Consider the following 19,697-nt stretch of genomic DNA (forward strand, 5'->3'; position numbering starts at 1 on the left):
ATGTGCAGTTTATGGAAACACGTTTTGATAAGGTTCCTTTATTTGATGATATAATTTATCAACTGTATTATTTTAGGGATTGTTGGCTCAAATAAGGGCCTAGTTGTCCTTTCCATGATTATAGAAATCCGTAATCGGGAACAATGTACAAGTGAGTTCAATATTAAGGATAAGGAATATAATTATTTGAATTCTGTCCCAACTTAACATTAATCGTGCTTAGGCTAAGTCACGTATTTCAAGTTTATTCTCCGTTTTAATAAAATCCACATAAAATGTTGGGACTCCTTTTATACATCGTTTATAAGTGTGCATTTCGACGTCAAAAACATATCTTGTTTCGGAAACGATGCTCAATGTCTAGTTTCACTTTTAATGAATAAACGGTACGAACACATTACAATGCTTCCATAATCCGATATCATTGCCCATTCAGTAGCTTCAAAAACTGAATTTCAAATATATAATTTGATACTGATAAGAAATAACGTAACACAAAAAAGGTCGAGCAATTACCAAGCAATGTAAATGTAGTCAGTAAATAAAACGAAAAAGCTAGAAAAAATCTTTGTTCTCAATGAAAAGAAACACCGAATGCAACCCTCTAAGAGTTGTTCACTTATCTAGCATGACTGTACAGTTTCACGCAGTTTATGTTTTTGGATCATGCATTTTATGCATACACTAACTTTGGTAATCCTGGCGAAAGAGAACTGACCAACAGTAATGGCACTTTTTTCAATTAAGCATACCACGAAATGTGACCCTGCATGTGCACACGTAATGACAACTTTTTTTGTCCTAACAGAAATCCAACTTTAAAGTGCGTAGTTATTGCTGAATGATTTTATATATCCTTTTCGCCCCTGTAACGTAAATCAAAGCCCTGAAAGGACGTATAGCCAGTGCTTATTGAACTTTATATTCACATTCAAAATATTCGTAATCACTCCGCTCTAGGCTTAGGGTTTAGGGTTAAGGGTTAGGTTGGCCCTACCCTGAATATAAAGTTCATAATTGTTCTAGCATGCGTTGCTGCGTGTTTGTGTTGTTTAAAAAAGTAGTCCTAAGTTGCTCACGCACTTACACAATACCAAGATTATAAAAAATAAATACGGGACTATTTTTTACACGTCCAGAATATTTGTGTGATACGGTCACATAGAAATAGAAGGAAACTCAAACGATGCGAGGTTGAAATTTGGTAGTTGATATAGCTAAAGCACTGACTAAAACGTATTAGCGTTTTATTGCCCTTCCGTAGAATCAACATGAATTTAACAACAAGGCTGAAATGTCTAGGTCAGCAGCTCTCAATTTCAGAAACATCTGACACCGGTGGTATGTGTTAGCAACATAAAAAGAGGCGTTAAGAACGAGATATAAAAAAATCTCCATGTACCATTGTTCCATTACGGACCCATCTGCGATTTGTGCGGTTTTCCGTAATTTTCATAGATAAAAGCTTAATCTCAGATATTTCTAAAACGTAAGTGACTCCCAAATTAGAAACAAAAATGTTCACGGGCATACTTTTAGACAGGGTGTCCCTTGCGCGTCAACCCTGGATGTAGACCAGTAAAAAAGCAACTTTCTTTTTTCAAGTTTCACTGTCTGGCGTCATTTTCTGTGTTGTCAAAAAGAACATGCGTATGACTTGCGAGAGAGTATAGATTTACCCGGTGTCCTAAGGATGTATGTGACTTTATATGCAGCATATCGAGATTCGGGGTTATGTTACATATACAATACTTGATTTGGTCTTCAAAACGGCTGTATAATTTCCTATACAGTGTGACCCACCCATCGTTTCGGTATCATTTACACAGGGAAGTTGCACGATCCAGGTAAAATATTTGCCTACAATTTCCTTATTACTTGGCAGATTTTGATAATTTAAAAGGCGTCAAGGGACCTCCGTGGCCGAATGGTTAAGGTCGCTGACTTAGACTTCTTGTCCCTCACCGATGTGGGTTCGGGCCTCACTCGGGAGTTGAATTCTTCATGTGAGGAAGCCATACCAGCTGGCTTCCGGAAGGTCGGTGGTTCTACCCAGATTTTTTTTGGTTGGATTTAACGTCGCACCGACACATTTTAGGTCATATGGCGACTTTCCAGCTTTGATGGTGGAGGAAGTCCCCAGGTGCCCCTCCGTGAATTATTTCATCACGAGCGGGCACCTGTGTAGAACCACCGACCTTCCGTAAGCCAGCTGGATGGCTTCCTCACATGAAGAATTCAACGCCCCGAGTGAGGCTCGAACCCACATCTACCCAGATGCCCGCTCGTGATAAAACAATGCACAGATGGGCACCTGGGGTCTTCCTCCGCCATCAAAATTAGAAAGTCGCCATATGACCTATAATTGTGCCTGTGCGATGTTAAACTTAACAAATAGATACAGATGGATAAATATGGCTATGATAGTGCGAATGGGTTCGAGGAGAGGGACGGTCCATCGGTAAAGATGTCGCCCATTCAATACGAAGGTCGTGAGCTCATGTCCTACTTAAAGCAAGGCTGTAACATTTCATACAATACAGATACAGTCAAACCTGCATTTAGCATCCATCTAAGGGAGCGGCAGGTGACTGTTTAAGACAAATTGAATTTAGAATACAAAGTCAATTTCAGAAATTAGCTGACTGGCTGCTTAACCTAATCTATGTAGGCTATGCTATTATGGCTACAGGGCACACACCAACCGTTGAATTATCTTTTTATTATATATTCGCTTCCTTAACAACCTTGGTGTTTATATTTTGAACAAATTCGTAAGCATCTTTTGTACTGCTTTTTTTTCATCAACAATACCATCATTATTTGAGAATCGATTTGAAAATGATTCAGCACCCTTTCAGGTAAGAGACCACCAATTGTTTTCCCATAGAATTTACAACACTGTAACATTATGGCGTGTACGACCTTCCATACATCGAAACATGTATATCTAATTACAAGTTTTTCAAGAACTATCTTGGACGAAAAACATATGAATAGTGATACTTTATTTAAGTAATTTTCGTGTGGATGAGATGACCCCTTGTTTACATCATTGACATGGCGGGAGAAATGCGTCTGATAAAACTTTTTTCAATACACAGAAAATGTAGCAAATTTTGTCAAAATGTATAATAAAATACTGTAAATGCAGTGAAAAAAATATCAATTTTGAAAAAAATAATCACTTCCTGCGTTTGTTTACATGACTGACCAATCAGAACGCACAGACGTTACCTTATTCCCAGGTATACATTTACCTCATTCCCAGTAAGTCCCCTGTACTTTTTTTTAATTGGTGGCCTCTGACCTTCATCTGCCATAATGGCGTTGCTTCATTACGTCAACGTCAGAACGCTCTGACGTTCCGGTTACCCGCGGCCATTGTGATTGCGGCATGTGAGGCACACTGCGTCAATATGGATCCGTCAACGGTGGCCGTAATGATCGTTATTAACGGCATTTTGTTACTTTTTATAGTAAGATATATAGACCCTTAACAAAGAGATTCAAAACGAAACATTAAAAAAAAAACATAATGGGGCCACACAGTGGTTTAATATAAGTATCAGTATAGTAAAACTGACACCATGAGAAAATGAAAATAGTAGGCTACTTTGTATTGAACTTGAATGCAGACTATTGAAAAGAATATACATGTATGTAAGTACCCTTAATAAACCTCAAAAGGTAAACAGTGTTTAGTTAATTTCTGATAACCAATTAAAACTTTGCTGTTTACTTTCATAGTTAACAGGCTATTTGATATTCTCCTGCTTTTGGTGCATTATTTGTGTTTTGTATAAAGTTTTTGTAAAGTGTAACTGAATATTTTTTGTGTCAATTACTGATTAAGGTCTTGGTCAGAGCTGATCACAATGAAGAAAACATAGTTCCCATTTTGGTACCTCAATTTAGGGAAAATAATGCCAATGAATCGCTTGTCTCCTCATTTTTGGATTCAACATACTTCAAAATCTAAAATGATCTTGAACAATCGTCACAAAAGAATTTCGGGTTTTTTTTTCTCAAAGTTGGACGTTCTAACCAAAAAGTTCAATATGTAAGTACATACGAAACGCTCGTGCCCTTTGGATCGACACAAAGTTATCTCTAAAGGTGAATGTGCCCGTCAGCGTTCCGTAGTTCACATTTTCTGAAGTGGTAACGGGTAGCAAACTCTTGCAATCGAGTGATTTTTCAGTAGATGAAACACGTTATCTACCTTATCGGAAATGATAGTATAAAAACTCGTGGAATTCGTGATTTGAGTATAGTAACTGGACAAACTGTGTAAAAGTACACGACTAGATAAAAGATGGACTTCATAAACACGATAGTTTGTTTTATTTTTCCTATGATCTCATTTTGTCAGGAAAATGCAGTTGGAGAATCAATAAAGTACACAAATTGCGGTAAGTTTTTTCTCTATATCACCTGGAACAACTGATACGTATTAGACCTTCCTGATATCACACACAAAATTTGCTCTAATTCCGTTTGATATATGTCAGGCAAAGTTATTATTCACCTTCTTTTAAAATCATTTTAATCAGCACCCATATAACAGGTCTAGGAAAGTGGAATATTTACAGATTATCTGTAAATACTCCACTTTCCTAGACCTGTATAAGGCAAGACAAAACGTTTCACTAGATAAAATATTTTTCTATCATTTTAGTAAACTGTAATCATCATACACTTGAATGTAAAAACAAAAATGCTAGAAATGTACTTATATATCTGAAACGCGTGAATTATTGTCACATCTAAACTTATTAAGGCAAAGCTAGTTGTAGTTTCTGATATGGCGTAAAAATGTTTGTTTCCGGTATCTCGGCCTACTCTAAATTTTTGGCCTGACCCTAAATGTTTTTTGGAGATTTTTTTTCTACAACTTTTGAACAAAAAGTTGCCAAACTGCACTTTCTGTGCTTCAAACATGGTCAGTGATGTTAGAAATCAACTTACTGATGCTCAAAAGGCATAACCCCCTTATTTATATAAATTTTTTGACCAAAAATAATTTCCGAAAAGTCTCACATTACAAAAAATATCCGACCTACCTACCCTTTTTGTTTTAGTATATTACCGAAAATAAAGAATTTTTTAGGCCTTACAGCTAAAAAAATTTCTTTGCTATATTGTTTTGCAGAAATGCAACCGAGGATAGTGATTTGAAACGTGTCTCAAACATCATGCAAATACATACACTCTCTGACTATGGTCAGTTTTCCCGTATAATTAATTTACATCTGAAACTATACTGAATAAAAAGCTAGTCCGCCATTTGTCAGTGAGGGTATATAGTGTTACACCTGTCCGTATGTGCTTCCGTCTGTCCGTGCATAAATCGTATCCCGTCTATAACTTTGATAGCCAAACTTTTCCGTTTTCAGTCAACAAGTCTAGTGTCAAAGCGCCATTAAAGGAACTCCAATCATATGTCCTATGATCACATAGTTGGCTGAGGATGCATACGTGCCCTGTAAGCACATTTCTACTTTTTCTGAAAAATGGTTAAATATCAGAAATATTAAACGTTCTTTTATGGCATTGCAATTGCACGACAACAACGTTATTTTGTTGTTTCTTTTTCTGTCGTTTTCCCCTGACAACGTTTTTGCTTTTGTTCGGTTCTGAAGTCAGCGATGTTTTTGCACTGTTATTTAGATAAAGTTTACAAATCAGTATGATTTGATTCAATATGTATTGTGTGTGACAATGATTAATTTTGGCAATACACAAATGTACCATCTTTATAGCCGTGATAGTTCAGATAAGTTTACGTAAATAATACGTAATGTTTATATTTGTATATGATAAATAATGAATTGCATCTAAATATCATGTTCTATAATCAAATCTTTGTATTATGACATGATATATCAACATAGGTGATTTATAGGCCAAAGAGTTCAGGTGTCATATTTACTAAATAATTATATAAACAATGTAATATATGCACAAGTAACATTTATAAACAGTTTACTTCCTAACTTTACTTTTTAACTTACCTATTAATAAGCACGAGGGTTGTTCAAAAATAACGTAGATTTTTTTTCTAGCTTTTATGTACTATAATGAAACAAAACAAAAAATATACCATCCTGATTCACAATCTTTCCGCTCACTGCACTGCAAATTTGACGTGATTCTGATCATACAGTCATGAGTTATGCCACTTTGAATACAGTCGGGGCCTCCGTGGCCGAGTGGTTAAAGTCGCTGACTTCAAATCACTTGCCCCTCATCGATGTGGGTTCGAGCCTCACTTGGGGCCTTGAATTCTTCATGTGAGGAAGCCATCCGGCTGGCTTACGGAAGGTCGGTGGTTCTACCCAGGTACCTGCTCGTGATGAAATAATGCACGGAGGGGCACCTGGGGTCTTCCTCCACCATTAAAGCTGGAAAGTCGCCATATGATCTATCATGTGTCGGTGTGACGTTAAATCCAACAAAAAAATAAAATAAAAATTGAATACGGTCACTTACACGAACCCGGCGCACGGTTATCGTATCTTAAGTGCCTCATCGAGATGCTTTCGTTATATTTTTTGCATTGTTCAATATTTGTATATTATAAGTCATAATGAGTTGTTTGCTTAGAATATTGAAAAGTATGAACACTTATGATAATTTTCATCTTTAACAAAGTGTTACGTGTGTCCATACATTCCAATGGGAGATATGAATAAAATAAAATTATATGGAAGTATGTTGCATGTTGCAACAGCTTTTCTCAAATAAGTAAGATATGTTTTATAGAATACATCACCACTGATTTTTATACATTATAAAAAGATGTTATAAATGTTTATATAGGGGCATCCGTGGCCGAGTGTTAAGGTCGCTGATATTAAATCGCTTGCCTCTCACCTGTGGATTCGAGCTTCACCTGAGGCGTTGAATTCTCCATGTCAGGAAGCGATTCAGCTGGCTTATAATTGGTCTGTGATTCTTCCAAGGGTTCCTGTCCGTAATGAAATAATGCGCGGGAGGAACAACTGGTGTCTTCCTCCACCATCAAAGCTGAAAAGTCGCTATATGCCCTATAATTGTGTCGGTACAATGTTGAACCCAACAAAATTCATGTACATAGTGCTTGGCAGAACAGTGCTTCAGGTACCTAGTGATACAGCTGGCGAGACTTACCTCTGATGAAACATTATACGAATATTTCTCACTAAAAAAGCTACGTCGCGATAATATTGAACCCAAGCCGCCAATGTGGCAAGCAACCACACAACCACTATACCTTTCTGAGTAGTGATCATACGATAGTGGTTCTATTCTAAATATGGTAAAGCAAATCATGCTGATTCTCTAAAGACAGAGGAATCTATAAATTCAACTCTCAGACGTCAAAATCAAAGTGTAGTTTGTAAATTGCGGGCCTTTATGTGTAAATATGGACTGAAAGCGTAAAATATGAACATTAATGTGATGGTTAAGTTTGATTTTGCTGAAATTGCAAAACATTTCAAACAACATATTGTTCTAGGCATACGTAAATTTCAAATAAGTGTTTTCCATTTTTGTACGATAAATGGCGGATAAACTTTACTGTTCAGTTATAGTTTTAACGGCTCCTAATCTTATTAATTGGCAGCTCATAATTACGTATTTTCAGGACCGGACACTTTGAAGAATGTGGACATGTCACCATGCCCCGTGCAGCCGTGTACGTTCCATAAAGGTACAAACGCAACCGTCACCATAGACTTCACAACTGACAAACAAGGTAATTGTAATAACGGTCTATCTGAATTAGTACAAATTATTTGTCTAATAAAATTACTGGAACCACCAGACCTATTCCCTCTTTTTCATGCCTTAGCAAAAAGATTTATATACAAGAAGGCATCCAACTGGTTTGCTAATTCGAGATGGTTCAGTTCAACTGCCAGCCCTCTAAATTTTGTGTCAATTTGGGTATTTAAACTTGCACATTCATATCCTCACACATGACCATTTTAATAGCATTTACAGGAAATATACATTTGTCCAGTTTTAGGCCTACTGCTGTCTTCTTATTTACTTCAAAGATTTAGCCAGACCATTAGAGGAAACAGGTCCAGGACAAACAGACGAACAAACAGGATATTAGACGAGCCCGTAGCTCGAGGGTACCAACGTATCCCCTGGGATTCTGAAGGTGTTATAACACGAAATGAACATGCGCTAACGCTATTCTAGCATAAAACGAAAAAAGACCTAATAAATGAATACATTCTCGCGCAACTTCGGTGAAATGCGCGGGAGTGCCCGAGTTGTTATTTTTCACGTTTAAATCATTTCCATTCGAATTATCCGTTTTTGTGTCGTAATAACGTTTACGCTTTGCCACGGAACGATCATATATAAAAAGGTGTTAGAACAGAATCGCTCTGTTTACACACGTTTTCTCTCTTGTTGAAACACCCCCGAAAAGTGACAAGAACAGCAATTTTATGCTAGAATACTAGTGTAAAACCAACTCCGTCTCTGTTGACACAGAGTTTCCTAAAATAAGATTTAGTCCCAGATTAACAGTAGCAATTACTGTCCTGCTCAAAGAAATGTCACATCTATATAATACCACACATGTTTTTATGTTATTCCTTTTTTCAGTGTTTGGAATCACCACCAAGGTGTACGGTATTGTAGCGGGTATTCCCATACCGTATCAACTTCCAAAATCTAACGGATGCAAAGGATGCAATCTCAACTGCCCGCTCATTACAGGATCACACAGATATATCAATGTGTTTCCAGTATTGCAATCATATCCAGAGGTAAATACAGGCTGTCCCATAATTTATGTCCTTACTATCTACTGAATGTTTTGCTTACATTATGTAATCATATAAAATTGTTGAAACTCAATAATTACGAAATGCGTGGATTTTACCTATGTGTTTTAACGGTGCATAATTCTGATAGAATAGAAGCTAGAGTTACGTTACTTGTCCTGTGAAGTCAACTCTTGGTGCTAAACACGCGTGAAGTGTTAAAGCATTAGGCCAACTGCTTACATGCATGCAAAGCCTTTTGGTCACAGACACCAACGAAAGGGTGACAATAGTTATACTTTTTGAAAAAATTCAAATAGTCAAACTATGCATGTTATAAAGTCATACTGAGAAATTTAATTTTTGATGTCTTGAATTAGACCCTAATTAAGTGGCTTGCAGGTCAATAATCAAAACTATTGTCAGAGGTCCAAAGTGTATACCATTCTACGTATTAACCCGTACCATGCTAAATTTCTATTATAAACTTATCCAACTTTCCATTTGGACAGAACCATTTACTGTTAAAGGGTGCATACCAAAGATACTGAATGAACGGCAGTGCAGATCATGATCAGACTGCACAGATGTGCAGGTTGATCATGACCTGCACTGGTCATGTTACCAGTTGTGACTAGCATGATAAGAGTTAATTTTCTCCATGGTTTTCAAGAACTCCTATTCATAAACTTGATAAATTTGAGAGTAAATGGTAATAACAAACATGCATCAAGATACTGATTACTTTAGATTATCATCTTTTTTGAGTTGCAAATTTCAGCCAGTTTTGACAAAGTTCTTTGTTTGAATAAGACATGATTCACATCATGTTTAACCAGTATTTTCAGTTGTGAAACGACAGTTCATTAACCTTTATCCTGTACCAGTTTAAATTTGTTCTCTTAAAAGTAAATGTCAACTACCCCGCATGAATCGGAGGTGGAAGACATAAAACATATCTACTATCAAATTGTAACAAGAGTACACTGACGGGGTTTAAACTCTGATCTCTCCGTTCCTTAAATTATGCGATAATTTTGATGGGCTATTAAGAATTGATGCCTGAAGTGTCAAATACTGGGAAAAAGCTGCCTATGTGGTCAATTAGTTAACACCATTGACTTTGAATCACTTGCCATCACTGCCATAGGTTCGAAACCTCGCTTTCTTTGAGGTAAGGAAGCCATCCATGTAGCTTACGAAAGGTTGGTGGTTCGGCCAAGGTGTGTAACCATGATGAAATAATGCCGAGAGGGGCACTTCCAATCTTCCTCCAGCATCAAAAGCTGGAAAGTTCACCAAATGATCTATAACTGTATTGATGTGACTTTCTCAACAAAACAAAAGAAACAAATGAGGAAAAGATGAACCAGTACTAGGACTAATAACATACTCTGCTGATAATTTATACATTATCATTTAGATAAAGTTATAAACAACAACTTCCTGCTTATATATGTATATATTCAAAATATTATCATTAACAATATACATCAATAAATACAATCTTTAAAGTCAAGATCCAAGATGTTTATACTGGTAAATATGTTTTATCACCTTTTTTATGAATGTTCAAAAGTTATTCTATCAAACACCTAAAATGTTCAGTCTGCTGATTTCTCAGATACAAGGGGCCTTTGTGCAGAGTGGCTAAGGGTCCTGACTTACTATCACTCGCCCCTCACCACTGTGGACTCCAAACCTCAGTTGGGGTGTAAAATTCTTTCATGTGTGAAAGCCATTCAGCTGACATTCAAAGGTTGGCGGTTCTACCTAGGTGCCCGCCTGTGCTTATAATAATACCCGCAGGGGCACATCTTGTCTATACGTGTTTCAAAAACAACACGATTCTATTTTTGACATTTTAAAAGTTCTGTCATCAATATAGGCCAACTGACTGTATCTGTCAGGGATATTAGTGCTTTGTACAAAACTGATTGTATACTTACTACAAGTGTTCTATTTCAGATACGAATTGCTGTAAAATGGGAGTTAGTTGATGAAAACAATGAACAACTACTATGTTTTGTTTTCCCAATGCAAATAGAAGCATAAAACTAGGATGCTTTGTCACAGATTATGAAAATCTTTCCAGAGACAGACTACAACCACACTTCCTTGCAGACATACAAAATATTTGTGTTAAAATGTATACCACAAGTGTAATGACATGAACAGTTTAAACAATACAATGCATGCACACATTACAGGGACAAGCCTCTGGACCTACAACACATTTCTTTAAAATGATATTTCATAAGCATTTTTATATTAAGTACAGGCATGCCTCTTTAATAATTTACATACATCTTTTTTGTTTTAAACCTTTCATTTTTGAAAGTGTGTTTAAACAATACTACTATATTAACATTAAAATCTTGTAAAAAGAACAATCTAGTCTTTACTATTCCAGTTGTGGTCATAATGTAACAAACTGTTCATACTGATGATCATTTCTGATCAAAAATATTTCATGTACATGTATACATTTTGTTCAACAAATAAAACTAAACATTCACTGTTGTTATTCCTTAACCTTTAGCCTGCTGGTGGCAAGTGACTCTGCCTTTGCGGCCAGTGCAGACCAAGATCAGCCTGCACTGTTCGCTATTCAGTCTGTAAATTTTCAGAGAATACCCCTTTGAATAATAAATAGTATTGCCCAAATTGAATGATAGACCAGTCAATTTTAGAAATTAAGCGAGGTAAAGGATAATTCCAACTTCATTCATATGTTGCATGACATCTGATTGATCATGAATTTTTACCAGTAATTTTGTTCATAGGAAAATCCTTGTGTTAAGTTTTTGCCCATTGAAAAAGTGGATTTCATTTTTTTAAAAACACCTTTGTTTTGTTGTAATGCTAATTAATATATTTTTAAAGTTATTTCATTTTTTAAAATTTAATGGCACAATATGACTGAATTTCAAAATAAAAACCTCTATCAAATTCTTTCTATTTTTACAAATTAAAAACTACTATTCCAGATGTAAAGGATCATTGGTATTGTCTTATATCTAAAAAGAAATGAAAAGGCCCTAATAAAAAAAATCTACAGATTTTTTAAAAACTAGATTGTGCTGAACAGTACATTATACAAAGAGAAGCAAACTAACAAATGACTGAAGTACATGTAGGCAGTGAGATGTATATATTAAATAAATGCCCTTGTCATAATCACTAAAAACAAGAATGATGTCAATATTGTGTGTTATAAAGTCCGAAAAAAGGAGCAAACTCCAAAGAAACCAGAGCTGTCGGAGGATGATACCGCATGACTTTTAAACCGTCTTGTCAATTGATGTATATAAAAGTTGAAAAAGGGACATAATTTTGTAAAAAGCAAACTCTTTAGAGTTATAGAACCTGTGAAGTGTAAGTAAGTTTATGACATATAAATGAAGAAGTTTGTGAAGTTTTAATCCATTCAAATAAGTGGGTACTGAGATACCAGCTTACATACAAAAACAAGAGGACCATGATGGTCCTGAATCGCTCACCTCTTCCCACATGACCCAGTTTTGAGTATGACGTCGTTTTTTCTATTATTTAACATGGTGACCTAGTTTTTCAGCTCATGTGACCCAGTTTTGAACTTGACCTAGATATTATCAAGATAAAAATTCTGACCAATTTTCATGAAGATCCATTGAATAATATGGTCTCTAGAGAGGTCACAAGGTTTTTCTATTATTTGACCTATTGACCTAGTTTTCGAAGGTACGTGACCCTGTTTTGACCTTTATCTAGATATCATCAAGATGAACAGTCTCACTATTTTCATGAAGATCTCATGAAAAACATGGCCTCTAGAGGTCACAATGTTTTTCTATCTTTATACCTACTGGCCTAGTTTTTGACCGCACATGACCCAGTTTCGAAACTGACCTAGATATCATCAAGGTGAACATTCAGATCAATTTTCATGAAGATCCATTGAAAAATATGGCCTCTAGAGAGGTCAAAAGATTTTAATAATTTTAGACCTACTGACCTAGTTTTTGACCGCAGTTGACCCACTTTCAAACTTGACCTAGATATCATCAAGATGAACATTCAGACCAACTTTCATACAGATCCCATGAAAAGTATGGCCTCTAGAGAGGTCACAAGGTTTTTTTATTATTTGACCTACTGACCTAGTTTTTTAGGGCACGTGACCCAGTTTCAAACTTGATCTAGATATCATCAAGGTGAACAGTCTGACACATTTTTATGGAGATCCATTCACAAGTATGGCCTCTAGAGGGGTCACAAGGTTTTTCTATTTTTAGACCTACTGACCTAGTTTTTGACCGCACATGACCCTGTTTCGAACTTGACCTAGATATCATCAAGATGAACATTCAGACCAATTTTCATACAGATCCCATGAAAAATATGGCCTTTAGAGAGGACACAAAGTTTTTCCATTATCTGACCTACTGACCTAGTTTTTGACGGCACGTGACCCACTTTCGAACTTGACCTAGATATCATCAAGACGAACATTCAGACCAACTTTCATACAGATCCCATGAAAAATATGGCCTCTAGAGAGGTCACAAGGTTTTTCTATTATTTGACCTACTGACCTAGTTTTTGAAGGCACGTTACCCACTTTCAAACTTGACCTAGATATCATCAAGGTGAACATTCTGACCAATTTTCATGAAGATCTCATGAAATATATGTCCTCTAGAGAGGTTACAAACTTTTTCTATTTTTAGACCTACTGACCTAGTTTTTAACCGGACGTGACCCAGTTTCAAACTTGACCTAGATATCATCAAGATGAACATTCAGACCAACTTTCATACAGATCCCATGAAAAGTATAGCCTCTAGAGAGGTCACAAGGTTTTTTTATTATTTGACCTACTGACCTAGTTTTTTAGGGCACGTGACCCAGTTTCAAACTTGATCTAGATATCATCAAGGTGAACAGTCTGACAAATTTTTATGGAGATCCATTCACAAGTATGGCCTCTAGAGGGGTCACAAGGTTTTTCTATTTTTAGACCTACTGACCTAGTTTTTGACCGCACATGACCCTGTTTCGAACTTGACCTAGATATCATCAAGATGAACATTCAGACCAATTTTCATACAGATCCCATGAAAAATATGGCCTTTAGAGAGGACACAAAGTTTTTCCATTATCTGACCTACTGACCTAGTTTTTGACGGCACGTGACCCACTTTCGAACTTGACCTAGATATCATCAAGACGAACATTCAGACCAACTTTCATACAGATCCCATGAAAAATATGGCCTCTAGAGAGGTCACAAGGTTTTTCTATTATTTGACCTACTGACCTAGTTTTTGAAGGCACGTTACCCACTTTCGAACTTGACCTAGATATCATCAAGGTGAACATTCTGACCAATTTTCAGGAAGATCTCATGAAATATATGTCCTCTAGAGAGGTCACAAACTTTTTCTATTTTTAGACCTACTGACCTAGTTTTTAACCGGACGTGACCCAGTTTCAAACTTGACCTAGATATCATCAAGATGAACATTCAGACCAACTTTCATACAGATCCCATGAAAAATATGGCCTTTAGAGAGGTCACAAGGTTTTTCTATTATTTGACCTACTGACCTAGTTTTTGGCGGCACGTGACCCAGTTTCGAACTTGATCTAGATATCATCATGGTAAATGTTATGATCAATTTTCATGAAGATCCCATGAAAAATATGGCCTCTAGAGAGGTCACAAGGTTTTTCTATTTTTAGACCTACTGACCTAGTTTTTGATGGCACGTGATCCAGTTTCGAATTTGACCTAGATATCATCATGGTGAATGTTCTGACCAATTTTCATGAAGATCTTGTGAAATATATGGCCTCTAGAGAGGTCACAAGGTTTTTCTATTTTTAGACCTACTGACCTAGTTTTTTATGGCACGTGACCCAGTTTCAAACTTGACCTAGATATCATCAAGGTGAACATTCTGAGCAATTTTCATGAAGATCTTGTGAAATATATGGCCTCTAGAGAGGTCACAAGGTTTTTCTATTTTTAGACCTACTGACCTAGTTTTTGATGGCACGTGACCCAGTTTCGAACTTGACCTAGATATCATCAAGATGAACATTCTGACCAATTTTCATAAAGATCCCATGAAAAATGTGACCTCTAGAGTGGTCACAAGCAAAAGTTTACGGACGGACGCACGCACGGACGGACGGACGGACGACGGACACCGCGCGATCACAAAAGCTCACCTTGTCACTTTGTGACAGGTGAGCTAACAAGAGGACCATGATGGTCCTGAATCGCTCACCTATCCCCACATGACCCAGTGTTGAACTGAGTACGACATCGTTATTTCTATTATTTGACATAGTGACCTAGTTTTTGAGCACATGTGACCTAGATATCATCAAGATAAAAAATTCTGACCAATTTTCATGAAGATCCATTGAAAAATATGACCTCTAGAGAGGTCACAAGGTTTTTCTATTATTTGACCTAATGACCTAGTTTTTGAAGGCACCTGACCCACTTCTGAATCTGACCTAGATATGATCAAGGTGAACATTCTGACTAATTTTCATGAAGATCCATTGAGAAATATGGCCTCTAGAGAGGTCACAAGGTTTTTCTATTTTTAGACCTACTGACCTAGTTTTTGACCGCACGTGACCCAGTTTCGAACTTGGCCTAGATATCATCAAGAGGAACATTCTGATCAATTTTCATGAAGATCCATTGAGAAACATGGTCTCTAGAGACATCACAAGGTTTTCTATTTTTCGACCTACTGACCTAGTTTTTGACCGCACGTAACCCAGTTTCAAACCTAACCTAGATATTATCAAGGTGAACAATCTCACCAATTTTCATGAAGATCCATTGAGAAATATGGTCTCTAGAGAGGTCACAAGGTTTTTCTATTTTTAGACCTACTGACCTTGTTTTTGACTGCACGTGACCCAGTTTCGAACTTGACCTAGATATCATCAAGGTGAACATTCTGACCAACTTTCATGAAGATCCATTGAGAAATATGGCCTCGAGAGGTCACAAGGTTTTTCTATTTTTAGACCTACTGACCTAGTTTTTGACCCCACATGACCCAGTTTCGAACTTGACCTAGATATCATCAAGGTGAACATTCTGACCAATTTTCATGAAGATCCATTGAGAAATATGGCCTCTAGAGAGGTCACAAGGTTTTTCTATTTTAAGACCTACTGACCTAGTTTTTGACCGCACGTGACCCAGTTTCGAACTTGACCTAGATATCATCAAGGTGAACATTCTGACTAATTTTCATGAAGATCCATTGAGAAATATGGCCTCAAGAGAGGTCACAAGGTTTTTCTATTTTTAGACCTACTGACCTATTTTTTGATCCCACGTGACCCAGTTTCGAACTTGACCTAGATATCATTAAGGTGAACATTCTGACCAATTTTCATGAAGATCTCATGAAAAATATGGCCTCTAGAAAGGTCACAAGGTTTTTCTATTTTTAGACCTACTGACCTAGTTTTTGACTGCACGTGACCCAGTTTCGAACTTGACCTAGATATCATCAAGATGAACATTCTGACCAACTTTCATAAAGATCCCATGAAAAATGTGACCTCTAGAGTGGTCACAAGCAAAAGTTTACGCACGAACGCACGCACGGACGGACGACGGACGCCACGCGATCACAAAAGCTCACCTTGTCACTTTGTGACAGGTGAGCTAAAAACCAAATCGGGATGGTGATGCAGATGCCGACAAATTGGTGACTCCAAATAGCTTTACCTATTCTTTCAATACTGGAGCTAAAAATCTGACATGAAAGTCCATGTAACATGTGAATGTGGAATTGCCTGCTTCATGTTAATGACACATGCCAAGTTTCATTTAAACTGTATGGAAACTTCAGGAGTTCAGTACACAACTTACAGATGTTACCCAGAAAAAATATTTTTTTAAACCAGATATAGAAGTCCCAAAAATATGTACAAGATCACCTCATGTTGATGATGTAAACCAGTTTCATTTGAAGTGGATGGAAGCTGTTACAGTAGAAGTTAAATGCACAAACTACAGAGGTAATGGTTGTAATCTTTAGGCACCCCCCTAAAAAAAAAATTAACCAGACATTAAATTCCCAAAACTATGCACATGTTCATTCCATGTTGATAAAGTTTGAATCAGATGTAAACTGTAGGAGATAGTAGTAATATTGTTAAGTCAACATAAAAGGGATATAACTCGAGAAAAAATAAACTTCTGAAAACATGCGTCTACCTTATGTTGATAATAAATAACAAATTTCACTTTGACTGAATGGAAACTGTAAATTGAGTCGAGTACACAAGGTAAAGAAAAATGTAGTTGTAATATTGTTAAAACAGGAGATATTTTAAAAAGGTTATAATATGACATGGAAGTCCTGTCACTTTGCACTGGTCTACTTCTTGCTAATGATTTATATTAAGTTTCATTTTAATTCGACTGAAACTGTAGCAAGAGTGGAGTAAACAAGATACAAATGAGTTGAACTAGAACTGTCACAGGAGTGACTCATACCCCCACCATACGGTCTTGTCACAGAAGAATGGCAACCATAAGAAATCTTAAAAATACTTAGTCTTTGGAGTACCTTATCCTGGGCTTCCACATATAAGTAATACTAGTATAATACTAGTATAGTAATACTAGTAAATATATTAAATCTCAATATTAGAGATACACTAAAAGTGAATACAAAAAAAGTGTCTTACCGACCCATGTTACCACAGAAAAATGTATTTACTTTTTACATAGGACTTATAATAAAAGTTAGAAAAATACCTAAAATATTGAAAATCTAAAAATAGGATTTCTAAAAATAGATTAATTCCTGGAATTTAAGGGGAAGAAACTCAGTACAAAAGTTAAAAAAAAAGGTTACCTCCCTTTGGCTCTAAGCCAATCAGAATGAGATATAGTGAAAATACATCAAAATTAACCTTAAATTCTAGGTAAAAAGGGACACAATTCAAGAAAAATTAGTGTCAGAGTTATGCACCTTGTGTCACGATGTGGGTGATGAGGTGGAACATCTATTTTAAGTCTGAATCAAATCCATTCAGTAGTAACTGAGATATAGTGAAAATACATCAAAATTAACCTTAAATTCTAAGTAAAAAGGGGCATAATTCATGAAAAATTGGTGTCAGAGTTACGCACCTTATGTCACATGATGCGGGTGATGAGGTGGAACATCTATTTTAAGTTTGAATCAAATCCATTTTGTAATAACTGAGATATAATGAAAATACATCAAAATCAACCTTAAATTTAAAGTAAAAGGGGACATAATTCATAAAAAATTTATGTCAGAGTTAAGCACCTTATGTCACATGATTTGGGTGATGAGGTGGAACAACTTTTTTAAGTTTGAATCAAATCCATTTAGTAATAACTGAGATATAGTGAAAATACAACAAAATTAACCTTAAATTATAAGTAAAAGGGGACATAATTCATGAAAACTTGGTGTCAGAGTTATGCATCTTGTGTCACATGATGTGGGCACATGATGTTGGTGATGCGGTGGAACATCTATTTTAAGTTTGAATAAAATCCATTCAGTAGTAACTGAGATATAGTGAAAATACATCAAAATCAGCCTTAAATTCTAAGTAAAAAGGGACATAATTCATAAAAAAATTGGTGTCAGAGTTATGCACCTTGTGTCACATGATGTGGGTGATGAGGTGGAACATCTATTTTAAGTTTCAATCAAATCCATTTAGTAATAACTGAGATATAGTGAAAATACAACAAAATTAACCTTAAATTCTAAGTAAAAGGGGACATAATTCATGAAAACTTGGTGTCAAGAGTTATGCACCTTGTGTCACATGATGTGGGTGATAAAGTGGAACATGTATGTTAAGTTTGAATCAAATCCATTTGGTAATAACTGAGATAATAGATTTCGGGACGCGACGGGACGGGACGCGACGGGACGCGACAAAACTGACTCCTATATACCCCCCTCAAACATGTTTGGTGGGGGTATAAATATTGTTAAACTTGTCCAAGAAAGGTGCATACGAGTAATACAACAAAATATAAAAGGACAAGAAAGTTCAGAAAATATGGGCATGTCCACTTCTTGTTGATGACATAAGCCACCTTCCGTTTGAAATAGATGAAAACTGATGGAGATGACTACACAAGACAGTTCAAACACTATATGCCTCCCCTGTCTTCAAAACCTGTGGCATAAAAAATACATCCTTCCTAACAACCATATTTTTGTACATGCAACCTGAACCATATATGTTTTGAGCTGGAAATATTTAAAGGATCATCCCATAATTATCTAATATATGTGTATCAAAGTTCAAGCAATCTAAATTTTTAAAAGTTTTGCCAAGTGTGTGCTCAAACAAAATACACAGGACTGAACATACTGGGCATTAAATTTCATCCCTAAAAAAACACTGATTTCTCATCTGGTTCTTTTTTTTTTGCTCTCAAGGCAAGAGTTTTTTCGATATTTTTCTGGTAAATACCATGTCTTTGTTAAAAGTATGTCCATCTGAGGAGACTGTTGGTGTATTAGGTGGAGTTTCGTACATGGCTTTAATAATTTCACTACTCTCCGACTGTTTAAATATCTGCATGGCTTGTGAAAGGTCTCTTGATTTTTGAAGCATATCTTCACAATACTGTAAAAGGAAACATATCATGTACTGTAGACAACAGGAAATATGAAAATTTACACACTAACTGGGACAAAACTTGTACAGGAACAATTCTTACAGATTCTGAATCATTAAGGTATTCATACTGAAAATTTTAATCACTCTGCTGGTGTATTAAGTGCTATTATTTATGCAAAAATTTAACCTGTTTCTTGTTTGTTTTTTCTTAGAAGTCAACCTTTGCTTGTAAGTAGAAAATCAAATGATATAAAGTAGAAATAT

At 36.1% G+C, this 19,697-nt stretch overlaps 2 protein-coding genes across 3 annotated transcripts in view; one reads left to right on the top strand and one right to left on the bottom strand.

Annotated features, from left to right (window-relative positions):
• Window positions 1-4,143: 4,143 nt before the first annotated feature.
• On the top strand, window positions 4,144-11,292 carry LOC128556995 (NPC intracellular cholesterol transporter 2-like). The gene is made up of 4 exons (XM_053543346.1): window positions 4,144-4,415; window positions 7,634-7,744; window positions 8,614-8,777; window positions 10,743-11,292. The coding sequence occupies exons 1-4, from the start codon at window positions 4,319-4,321 to the stop codon at window positions 10,827-10,829; spliced, it is 459 nt and encodes a 152-aa protein (XP_053399321.1). The 5' UTR covers window positions 4,144-4,318; the 3' UTR covers window positions 10,830-11,292.
• The window catches only part of LOC128556994 (uncharacterized), a 36,622-nt gene continuing 27,146 nt past the window's right edge, over window positions 10,222-19,697 (bottom strand). The window contains exons 5-6 of one of the 2 annotated variants that reach the window (XR_008370969.1): window positions 15,053-19,439; window positions 10,222-12,277 (exon numbers count right to left, since the gene is read on the bottom strand). Coding sequence is in view for 1 of the 2 variants with exons in the window: in XM_053543337.1 (XP_053399312.1) it covers window positions 19,245-19,439 (195 nt within the window). In the remaining variant the exon portion in view is untranslated. Of the gene's footprint in view, window positions 19,440-19,697 lie in introns of both variants that reach the window. The other variant, XM_053543337.1, reaches the window with a different exon arrangement.

This window comes from Mercenaria mercenaria, chromosome 1 (assembly GCF_021730395.1).
Source record: "Mercenaria mercenaria strain notata chromosome 1, MADL_Memer_1, whole genome shotgun sequence".
NCBI classification, from domain to species: Eukaryota; Metazoa; Mollusca; class Bivalvia; order Venerida; family Veneridae; genus Mercenaria; species Mercenaria mercenaria.